Below are 12,331 nucleotides of genomic sequence, written 5' to 3'. Positions count from 1 at the left end.
GTTAAGGAGCAAGTTAAAAATGAGGGGCCCTGGGAAATAAAGAGATTTGGGGAAAAAAAGAAACAAATGAAAGCCCAGCCAACAAAAGATTCTCTGAAGATAGTTTCTATATTTTACTCCTCCTGGGTCCTACTACCTTGGATCTCACTTTTCTTGAAAGTTTTCTAGAATCACTGAGTAAGTTTCTTAAAGAGTAAGCATTTTTCTCTTTTTATACTCCCCAGCAGCCAAACACACTTTGCCACCATACTAGTTAGGGGAAAAAAAACCCAAATATTTCTGAGTCTTGGAAGTTCAAATGAATATGGAAGGGTGGCTTTTTTGAAAGTCCAAGATTCCTGCCCCCCCGTTCTGACAGTGTTGAGCATCCTATGAGATCTGAAGACCTCTCTGTTGAGTCATATAACAATGCCCTACCTCCTTGCAGCCCATGACTGTTCCAACCTTGCTGAGAGGTGGGGAACCTGTCACCTTGCCTTCCTCCCACAGTCAAGGAAAACTGACTGGGTCACACAGGGCAGCACTTGTGAAAGGGAAAGACTCCCTATTTGAGCCTGTGGTAGGAAGGACAGAGGGCAGAGTAAAGACAGGCTCTGGGTGGAGGGTGGCAGGGCAAAGAATGGTGCAGGTTAAGATAACAAATGCCAGAATATAGTAGCAATGATCTGAATATTCTCCACTGGAGAATTGGAAAACAGAGAGGCTCCAGCAAGGTAAGAAGGTCATCCTTGCCCCAGGAACATGGCCAAAACTTACTCTCATGAGAAATGGGATAGCATGGAGAAAAACCAGATTAGAGCAGAGAAGCCATCTTTCTAAGTACAACCATCATTGGCACCAGGCAGTGTAGACCCACATTGCTTTGGGATTGGCCACTGAGGTTCTGAGTGGGAGGTCAGAAATGAATTGTCCAAGCCCCTGATGGAATCTAATGGAGGGGGAAGGCCCACCCAGGAGGAAGCAGGAAGCCAACAGCTGGACTCTCTAGCGCTCACCCTCACAGTGCCTGGTGAATATCTTCTGACCGTAGCACTTTATAGACAACCCAATAGAAGACATTGAAGATGAGGAAAGTGAAAGGGAAGACAGCCCGGGAGATGGTGTCAATCCTCTTGGCTTGGTCCACGTAGAGTTTCCGCAGGGTTTCTCCTTCCCTCAGAAGAGGGGCTGGAGGTTGGGGGGTATAAATGCCAGAACCTTCCATTGGACCTCCATCCCTTGCCTGCAAGCAGTGGCCCAGGCCATAACCACGGAAATAGAAGCGACTTTCTCGGATGATATCTTCCTCCTGAAATTTCATGGAAGAAAAGACAGAATGTGAGGTTACAGCTCTATCTTAGGATAGAGACCAGGCCACACACATGTATCTCATAGGTGATGCTATGCAGACAGGTGGCTGGGTACACAGGCCCACTGCATGCTTCTTTATGGCCACAAAACTATTCATGCAATAGATGTATGCTAAGCAGCTATACATGGTACATATGGTATATATTATGATTCCATTTGCAGATAAGCTCCGATATGCCTTTTTAAAATGCATAACATTGGGGCGCCTGGGTGGCACAGCGGTTAAGCATCTGCCTTCAGCTCAGGGCGTGATCCCGGCATTGTGGGATCGAGCCCCACATCAGGCTCCTCCACTATGAGCCTGCTTCTTCCTCTCCCACTCCCCCTGCTTGTGTTCCCTCTCTCGCTGGCTGTCTCTATCTCTGTCAAATAAATAAATAAAATCTTAAAAAAAAATAAAATGCATAACATCATTTAGAGCCATCTAAAACCCAGTGAAGTGCCAACCCACTATGAGAAGGATATCTCAATGTTGAGTTATCTCTGACTGGTAATCAACCTAATAAACAGAACAATAAAACCTTTAGAGTGCACGGCTAAGATATTTAGACTTGGTGAACTTGACTTTAATGACTTTCAAAAGCTGCAGAATTAATTCTCCTTGTATACAATATCTTTTAAAAAAACGTTTATCTCAATTCAAAGCTGAAAATTACAGAAGTTTTAAATAACCTAGCGGGTCATCAAAATTAGGGTAAACCATGATTCCTCTATTGCAAATACATGTGCTTCTCTGCAAATCAGCAGATTTTGACAAAGGGGTCAGTACATCCAGGGTAACATTTATTACCCAATACACATTCCATTTATGTACAAGATATGCATTATGATGAACACATTCGCACTGGGGAAGTAAATTTTATATCAGCATTAAGAAATGTAGCAGACTACGCGAAGTTCATTTATCCAATAGTCAGCTGACAACCTTAAGTAGCTATAACAGCTGGAGAGCCAGGAAGTAAGGACAGACAGACAGAGACAGAGACAGAAATAGAGGGAGAGGGAGATATAGAAGTAAAGAGAGGAAAAAAGGACCAAAGTCCCTGAGTGATAAATAGAGAGAGTTTACCTATATGAGAGCCCTTCAGGCCCCCACTCAGAGCCTATTTACTCTTAGTTTATATACAACGTAGACCTGCCTAATTTTGTCTACTTCTAAAACACACATTGCCATCAGAAGTGATGGTTCGCAGCCTAGAAATTGGACATATGACAGGTAAGTATATACCAGAACCTAAAAATACTTCATTCAAAAGATGGTTATAATTTTTGAAAGTGTTGATGTTTACAGGAGTAAAACTTCAGCTATCTTAGAAACCGCCTGAAGTGAAATGCCCCCTTGTGGGATGATACCAACTACCTACTTGGTTTGCCCAGGACTGAGGGCTTTCTGAGACTTGGGATATTCAGCGCGGAAACAGAATAGTATACATGTATATTGAATATATATGCCATAGATGTACATAAAATGTGGATAAAGTAGGTTTTACACACATTGTGCAGTTAGAAGGACATCATAGGGTCTTCATAATGGGACCTTTGCAACTATGGTAACACATTGAAAAGTGACTTTGTGGGTGAGATATTGGTGTTAGTGGGTCCCAGTAGCCCTTGATTATTACATCACTAGAAGGTTGAGCCTGTTACTGGACATCAGGGGGCAGGCAAGCTCAGGCCACAGATTCACCAACAGATCCCATCTCTTTCTCTGCTTCCTGTGGGCTCATAGGACAAACCTGGGAAAGGGCATTGGTCTTGTTCACTGCCATGTCCCCAGCACAGTGCCTGGCATCTAGTAGGCACCCAGTAGATATCAGTTGAATGAATGAATGAACTGATGAGCCACATGCTTCAGAATACAGGACAGGGAATGGCTTTGTTCTCATGAAGCCAGCATCCTTTCAGGGTCTCAAACTGAAGAGTCTACTCAGAAGAGAGTCTTACTCAGTTACAAAGTGCTTGGCAGGAAAAACGATCACTCCTTGCCCCACCCCTGCACAATGGCCTGATGCCCGTCAGCCTCTAGAAAAAGTGGCACTTTTGTCATAGGAAAGAATCTAAGTCAGCCAGCCAGAGAGCTTTCCTACCCGATCTTTAGTTTTGCCAGTCTCTGTGGAGAGAGTTGTATGTGTGTAGGCCAGAAGCAATTCACTACTGTGGCTGTGCTTTGACCCTGAGTTGTAGTGGGGCTCTCTGCTCAAAATTACTTCCATAATCTGTCACTAGAGGCCTTGGCTCACCTCACCTGTTTTTTCTAGTTCATTTTCACACTTTTCCCACATAGTTTGTGTTTGACCCATTTAGAAATGAAGAACCAGAGGTAAACAAAGTATCTTCCAAGTAATTGAAAAATGATGGAGTACGGGGCACCTGGGTGGCTCAGTTGGTTAAACATCTGCCTTTGGCTCACGTCATGATCCCAGGGTCCTGGGATGAGCCCCGTTGGACTCCCTGCTCAGCGGGGAGCCTGCTTCTCCCTCTCGTTTTGCCATTCCCCCTGCTTATGCTTTCTCTCTCTGTCAAATAAATAAATAAAATCTTAAAAAAAGAAAAATGAGGGAGTAAATAAAATGATTTCCTATTTTGTTTTCCATTTCAAGGTCCCTCTCACCCCCAGTTCTCTACTGCTCATTCAGATCTCCTCGGCCCCTCAGCTAGAGGATAAAAGTGTGGAATATATTTGTTTGCAAAAGACTCTGAAAGAGGAAGTTGAATCCAACTGCTGTTTCTGTTTCTATAGATTTAATTACTTTTCCTTTTCTCCAATCATAGTAAATCTAAAGGGAATTATTTGGAAATATTTCCCAGGCTGAAAAAAAGCTCTCTCACATGGGAGAAAAAATGTGATCACTAGAGTAAGCGGCCCTTTTCTCTTTTTGATTTTAACATATTGTACAATTTGCAGTTGGGGGAGCAAAGACAAGTGGCCTGAAATCCAAGGGTGGGGGTGCTGGATATGAGTATTATCTATTTAAGCCAAATTCTGAGGAGTGTGTGTGTGTTGGGGAGAGACAATGGAGACTTAAACACCACTTTGTGGCTTCCATGGCTGTTGAAATAGAATATTTTTGTTGCAGCTATTTATAGGGGAGGAGGGCTGGGGAACTAGACAGTAAAGACAGTCCAAAACCAAGTTGGGGAAGGAACGCACAGTGTGGGAGGTAAGGTGTGGAGATGGGAAAGAGTGATAGATATTCAGTGATACATATTGAAGTGAATGAAAAGAAGAGTCTGAAGAATGGGGGAGTGCTGGGGGATGGAGAGAGGCAAGCAGGGCTCTGGGACCAAACCCCTGAGAGGACTCGGCAGTATTTTGAAATCTCTTCCATTTCTCAAGTTACTCTGTTGATTCTGTCCAGCTTGAAAGAGAGCCCTCTCCAATGAGCCTGCAAAGATTGGTGGAGTGGGTAACTTGGGTGCTATGTTCAGAGCCTGGTACTAGGGCCTGCTGAGATTATAAAAAAAGAGAGACCCCTCCCTGTGAAGCATATAGACCAGCTGGGAAGACAAAGCAGAAATATATGGAAAAGAAATTAAACTACTTTAGACAGTGACGTGGAAGGAAACCACCATGCAGTGGAGATGGGTGTTTGAGGAGAGATTAGAGACGAATGTGATTAAACCTGGAGCTGGGTGAATAGCTGGCTGTCTCCTAAAATACTCCTAACTTGCTCTTGGTTAAGGGCTCCCTGAAAATCATACGGATGCTCTCCCCTTCCTTAAGAGGGCTCTTCTCAGAGCAAAGACTTGCTTTTCTAGCTGGAATAGCAGGGCCCAGAGAGAGGTTCTTGAAATAGATGAACTCTGCATCAGCTTTTACAGCTGGCTCAGTGATCTCCAGGATTCCTGCTCCAGTTCCACTGGGATGGAAGAGGCTTTAAGAAACTCAAAAAAGGACATGGGCTAATGGCACAGGTTTTGATTTTCAGGTTTTATTTATATTAATAATAAGCCCAGCCCACTTTTTGGCAAGACCCAGGAGCCTAAGCAGAGCCCAGGCCGCTGTTTTAACTTTGTAATAATTGAGCACTGATTATGACAGACTCCATTATGACATCAGGGTCAACTTATTTATATATGACCAGGAGGGGATGAGCTATAGGCAGTTGGGGGTTGGAGAGGTGCAGAGAGGGGGTGGGACTAGTGTCAATCTGGAGTAGCTCTACAGTAACCGCAGCAAGCTGCTGCTGCTGGAACACCCGCACAGGCAATTTAGCTGGCAAAGGGACACTGGAGACTGGTTGGCAGCCTGCTCTTCTTTTTCAAGGTAGGCATTGAGAAGGCATCAAGATCAAAACTTCTATCATAAAGATAAGATTTGGGTACCTGCAGGCAGGTTTAACACAGCTAAAGAGGCGATGGAGAGTTATCTTAGAAAAAGGAGCATTTTCTTTTCTTTCCCTTCTGTCAAGTCTGTATAATATAAAAAAGGCTTTACAAGGCTCTTGAAGGAGTCCTCCTCAAGGAGATGCAGTTGTGGATCAATCCACTAGAGGGCGTGTTTCGCAGAGCCTGACCAAAGTCCGGGCAAGGATTGATAGATTCCGACAAACCAATAGATGAGACAGGAGCCCTGTTCTCAGCCGAAAAGGATCTTAGCCAGGGACATGAGTTCCCAGAGGTAGTTTTAAAGATATTTTTAGCGTGGACATATGGTCGGGGCACCCCAGGAGCAGCTCAGGTGGGAGGTGGGTGTTAGGAAGAGAGAAAAGTCTTAGTGCTAGAGTGGCGCCAACAGGCTGGAACCAGCGGGGTCAGATCATCGTTTTCTCTACCCCCACCCCAGAGGTCATAGTGCATCTCCTCTGGCTTGAGAGCCTCCACGTTGGGCAGAAAACAAGGAGTCAGAGCTCAAGGTAGACCAGAACTGTGTCTGATGATTAAGGGGCCAGTATGTAGCTCAGCAAAGTCTCTTGACTTTGCTCATAATTGGACATTGGCTCCTCGGAGACTGGCCCAGGCACCTCTGTTGTCATGACAACGTGCCTAGCACCCTTTGGGTAATGGGGAGGGGCGAACTGCCTGTTGTTAAGGGCATCGAGCTCTCTATTTCCCCAGGTGATCATTCTACTGTAGAAGAAATGGGGTTAACAAACAAGAGTGAGGGAGAACAACAACTCACACCCAACAACTCTGATACACCCAACAACTCTGATACACCCAACAACTCTGATGCGCCCAATGAAGATCAAGGCCAAGAAATCCAACAGCCAGAAGAGGCAAGTAGTGGTTTTTCAATTCCAGCTTAGCTATAGGGACCCTTTTATAATGCTCCCCTAGATAGGCCCCCATGCTTGACTCTTGAATTCTTAACTACCAATCAATGTATGGGAATCTGGGGTATCTTCCTCCTGGGTAAGGGGAGAGCCAGGAGCAACCATTACTAATTCTCAAAATAATCTCATATTGACTAACTTGATAAGGTTCTAATATGAGCTAACCTTTCTTTCAGTGCTTACTATGTGTCAGGCACTGTGCCCATGCTCTCTCTTTTTAAAAGTTTATTTATTTATTTATTTATTTATTTATTTATTTATTTATTTATTTTTAAGCAATCTCGACACCCAACATGGGGCTCAAACTCATGACCCCGAGATCAAGAGTTGCATACTCTTCTGCCTGAGCCAGCCCAGGCCCCTGTGTGTCCATGCTCTTAATCACTTTACTAGACTGCCCTACAGGGATTAATGTCTCATTGGACAGATAAAGAAATGGAATCAAAGAGGTTAAAGTACTTAATCTGTGACCAGCCCAGGACTAGAATCCAGGTTCCTGATTGCCTTTTTAGTCCATGTAGCCCTATGTGGAGTCTTAGTTTGTGGGAGGAGTAGTAGGGAGGAAAGGATCCAAAGAAGAAAGGAAGTGGGCCCCTCCCTAGTTATATTTACCATGCGTTGGCGCCTCTGCCTTCTTCGAAGTCGTATGAATTCCTTATGCTGACGAGAGACAAAATTGACAGCAGCGTACTCCAGTAGTGCAGCGAACACGAAGAGCAGACACACAGCCATCCAGATGTCGATTGCCTTCACGTAGGACACCTGCAACACCCACCAACAGAGCAATCAACCTTCTTGGAGTCCTTCCGTGGCCTATCCAGTGGTTCGCCAGCCCATACCAACTGCCTGCTATTCTTCAGTTTTATCCTGAATTTATTCTGGTGTTCAAAGAAGCTCTCCACTGTATGTCCCATTGCCTGAAGGCCCATGTTAAAGAGATCGGGCTACCCATCATACTCCACCTCTCCGCACTCTCCACCCTCCACTTGCATCTGCCTTTCCTCCCTATACTTCTTTTCCTTTCTTTCTTTATTCTTTTCGTACTTCTGTTCCTGCTTCTGCTTCTTATTATTCTTTTCATTCTTTTTTTCTTCTGATTCTCTTCTTTCAATAAACAGCAACGAACATGAACACTGCATTTGTTTGTCTTCTGTTATCTCCTAGGGTCCTCACAGCTCTGATGGAAATTGGGCAGGGTTTGTTATTCCCATGTGAAACATGTGAGGACACTTGAAGCCTAAAGAGGAAAATTCTTAGCCAAGATTACCCAGTGAGGATGTGGCACTAGGATTTGGGGGTTCTGGGCTTTCAATTTAGTGGCACTGCCATTCTCCTAGGCTGCAGTCTCAATATCAGACTAGAAATTCCTTCCTTTCCCTCCTCCATTCCCATTGTTGTCTTGACTGTGGTTTTTCCTGCTGATCTTTATGAGAGGCCCTGCTGAAGAATTGATCTCAGTGGCCCACGGGAGTGCCACCCAACCCCCAGCTATGGACACTTCTCTAATTTTAAGGCACTGTGGGCATCTACCTATCTGGTTCTTAGGGCTCTCCTCCCACTACTTGCCTTGGAAGCCTTTAAGTGCTTTTCTCTCCCATTTCCCTCATGAAGATTGAACACTTACCTCTCCTAGAATGGGGTTTCGGCTGGATGGGGCTGGCAGGGGTACAGAACTTAGGTTTATTGCTCTTTCACCTCTTCAGCCAGATGGACTCCCTATATAGTTTTAAGCTGCTGAGCCCACCTCATAGGGCTCCCCAGTAGAAGTAGGTTTTATGACAGACATCCTCTTTCACCAGACAACCCTTCCACCTTAGTGGTTCTTAACCTGCGATGCCCCCCTACCCCACTTCCTCACCTGAGTGGTATTTGGCAATGTTTAGAAACATTTTTGCTTGCACAATTTTGGGAAGGGTTACTACTGGCATCTAGTGGGTGGAGGGCAGGGATGCTGCTAAACATCCTACAATACACAGGACTCCCCCCTGACACACACACAGACACACACACACACCCCAATTATAAGGTCTAAAATGGCAATAGTGCTAAGGTTGAGAAACCTGCTTTATCTCTTTAAAGGCAATTCCATTAAGGTGGTAGTGGTGGGTTACTAGGCACCCCTGATTAAATATCCCTTGGTGTTTCCAGTTTGCCACCTATTAAGAGGGCAACCTATTTCATTCACCATCTCCCAGTCTCACTGTGTCCCCAGGGATATCGAGTAAGTGCTAAGAAAATCCATAATGAGGTAATGACAAAGGAGGTCCACAAAGGGCTTTGGATCATCAAAAGGACACCTTAAGAAGCAGAAATAAAATCTTATTAATAATGAGTGTGTCAATAATGGAGTTGTATGGAGAGTGAAACTGCTGCACCATTCAGAAGCCCCTGAATTCGTCCCATCTCTTTCCTTAGGGCTCCCACTAAATCTAATGTTGTACAAACTCAAGGGAGCAGAAGCTCCCTGACTTACTCAGCCCCTTGCTTTGTGGGCTGGCCAACGAGTCTATTTAGTTTGGGGTAAATGCCTACATATTTTGCTTATTGGCCAACAAGGCCAAAAAAGGTCATCAAAATCTGATGAGAAGGCACCAAATACTGCAAACAAACAGCCCTCCAACAAAGTCCATTTTTTTCCAAATGAGGAAACTGAGTGATTCCTAGGATCAGATAGATTGCGCTTGCTCACAGGAGGGGACTGGAAAAGGAAGTTCTCTTGGCAAGAATAAGGCACTAATTGCAACCTCCCTGGGTTAGAGAAGAATCTCCTTCTTGCGTGGCAGTTGCAATAAACTAGGGCACATTTCTAAGATCTGAACTACTTTTCTGCCTCTAGTCTTCCTACAAGGCTACTACCACAACACGGCCATCACAGCCCCACCTGGCCCTTTGGTCCTTGCCTAAGCCCCATCTGTCTTTCAGAACCTCTTCAACACCCCTGTCCATTTAGGAAACACATTTATAGGAAATACTTTCTGACAACTTCCCCTGAGACACCTGAGCCTAATCTGAGCTTTGTCATTGTTTATCACGAGAGGCCTTTGGGTTACCTCAAAAGTTTTCTGGCAACTCAAAAATAATTGGGAACATCACTGGCTGCTTTAGCCCTAGGTCCACCTAACAATTATAACAATAACGAACATTTATTGAGTGGTTATTAGGTGCCAAACACTGTTGTCTGTGTTAATACATTATCTTATTTATTTCTTGCAATAACCCTATGGAAGAGATAATATTCTTATTCCCATGTCACAGGTAAAAAGGCTGAGAGGTCAAGGAATTTACCTAAGATCGCCATCGGTAAATGATGAGGCTGGGACTTAAACCAAAATCTGCCTGCCTCCAATCTCCTACTCTTAACCACTACACCACCCCTATGGCAAATTTGTAAATTTACCATGGATGCCCAGATTACCCACTGTTTAAGTCTCTTGTAAATATCTTCTTAGGAATAAGCACTGAGAGATAGGAGATCACAGGGCCTGGTTCCCATCAAATCAAAATGAGAGGGCATATGGTCACAGTAAGATCCACAGGGAACTATGTTGCTTTTGCTTCCCATTATTTCTCCATGGCCTAGAACGGTGCCTGGTACATAGTACATGCTCAATAAATATTTATTGAATGGATGAATCAGCTTACTCCCTAATTACTCAGAGTCTTGCTGACTGTAAGGACATTGAGGTGACCTCTAAATTCCCTACATGAAGACACAAGGCAGGGAGAAGCTGGGCCCAGTCTCATAGGCACAAATCTTCTGTGTAATTAAAGCATCACCAGGCCATGGACGTTCAGAGCCCACGGACTTTAACTGACATTTGTTACCTCAAAATTTCCTCACCCCAAAAGAATGGACATTGTCTCTAGATGTCTTTGTAATAGTTCCCAGCTTCTGACATAGTAAGAGATGGAGGTTGGTTTAAAATCCTTATATATATAATTTTTTTTTGTTTCTTATGGGGCATGACCTTGAAAAGTTCGTTCTATCTCTCTGGGCTGTATTCACCTCATCTGTACCAGGAGGGAGTGGGACTTTCTACTTGCTAAGGGTTTTTTGATTTTGGACATGCTAGTATTTCCTGATGAAAGTCAGAGTAAGTCAGGCACTGTCTCTACTCATCCCCTAGCCAGACTACACCCACAACCCCAGCTTCCACATCTTTAGCAGTATCATTAGCAGTATGTTGTAGGGGAAGAGAAAACTCTGGCCACCTGTTCTTGCTCAATGGCTCTCATCTTCCTTAAATCTAAGGCAAATAGTGAGCAGAAGAGAACAGGGGATGAAGAGGAACTGGGGAGCTCTATGGCAAACAAGTTCCCTTGCTTCTCTCTTCACCTTAGGCAAAGAGGCCCGGGAGCCAGAGCTCTGAGTTGTCATGGTGAGTACAGTGGTGATGCCTAGGCCCACACGGGCAGGGGCGGCATCCATGTTGATCCAGAAGGAGACCCAGGACAGGATGACGATGAGTAGGCTGGGGATGTACATCTGAATCAGATAGTAGCCCATCTGCCGCTCCAGGTGAAACTTTACCTCGATGCAGGTGAATTTCCCTGCAAGGAAAGAGGTGAGGTATCAGGCCTCAGGTCCCCAGCCTGGAGCTGAGCCTGAGGGGCAGGACTAAGGCATCCCTATCTCTATGGGCTGGCCTCTGGGCACCTCAACTGGGCAAATAAATGAGCCTTTCAAAATGGCTCCAGGGAGCACCAGAGGTATGTTCTGAGGAAGTTCTCAGAGCAGCCATCAAAGACTTGACCTCTTACTCTAAGCGGTAGTTTCCAGCAGAGGGCCTTCCACTTGACCACACAGCAACACGATTAAGAATAGAAGGGCTCCAGAGCCAGACCACCTGGGTTTGAATCCCAAACCTTCCACTCATTAGCTGTGTGACCTCAGGCAAAACACCCAAGCTATTTGAGCTTCAGTTTCCTTGTCTGTAAAACAGAGTAACAATATCAACTCCAGCATTGTAGGAATTAAATTAAATAATGTATCTGGGGTGTTGAGCTATAGGTAGTTGGTAGTATCATCATTATTAATAAAGCAATGAGTTTAGACTCCGCCCAAATCTCAGCAGCCTTGCTTGAGCTTGCTGGTACCCCAGAAGCTTTCTAACAACAATGATTCACTGAAATAAACACTGCCTGCGTCTCAAGCAAGTGATAAGAGCTAGATAGGAAATATCTGGAAACAGTGTCCAACAGAGACCAGCTCTGGACAGTGGATAGCAGGGGCCCAGAGAACATGAGGCAGCAGCATTCTATCCCACCAACAAAAAGTGCATTGGTCCAAAGCACATGTACCAGTGCTCTGCCTACTCTGTCAGCCATCTTCATTTTGCCCAGCTTCCCATGCCCTCAGGGTAAGAAAACTTAGCTCAGAGCTTCTCCCTGTGGCAGAGGTTTAGGATAACCAAAGCAAAAAGCAGAGGATGTGTATATTGCTATTTTATTCTGGACTAGGCTTATTCTTATCAGACCTGATTCCTCAAGGCTAGTAATTTCGTCAATGATTGATTATGGCTTTGACATACTGTGTGATGCTGTGATCTCCTACTGTTCCCTGAGTCCACCTCACCCCAGGCTTCTTGTTATGACATAGCTTTGCTAGGTATCCATAGTTTCCTTCCTTCCTTCCTCCCTTCATTTTATCTATCTATCTATCATTTATCTATCTATCTATCTATCTATCTATCTATCTATCTATC

The 12,331-nt window shown here is 44.6% G+C and overlaps 1 protein-coding gene across 1 annotated transcript in view; it reads right to left on the bottom strand.

The window, feature by feature from the left end:
• Positions 1-571: 571 nt before the first annotated feature.
• Positions 572-12,331, bottom strand: part of LOC103675169 — a 20,326-nt gene continuing 8,566 nt past the window's right edge. Inside the window, exons 7-9 of the mRNA XM_040645299.1 lie at positions 10,963-11,177; positions 7,239-7,388; positions 572-1,288 (exon numbers count right to left, since the gene is read on the bottom strand). Of these exons, the coding sequence (XP_040501233.1) occupies positions 998-1,288; positions 7,239-7,388; positions 10,963-11,177 (656 nt within the window). The 3' untranslated portion in view covers positions 572-997. The remainder of the gene's footprint in view (positions 1,289-7,238; positions 7,389-10,962; positions 11,178-12,331) is intronic.

This window comes from Ursus maritimus, assembly GCF_017311325.1.
Source record: "Ursus maritimus isolate PB19 chromosome X unlocalized genomic scaffold, ASM1731132v1 scaffold_X1, whole genome shotgun sequence".
Classification (NCBI taxonomy): domain Eukaryota; kingdom Metazoa; phylum Chordata; class Mammalia; order Carnivora; family Ursidae; genus Ursus; species Ursus maritimus.
This window is presented reverse-complemented; position numbering and strand designations above follow the sequence as displayed.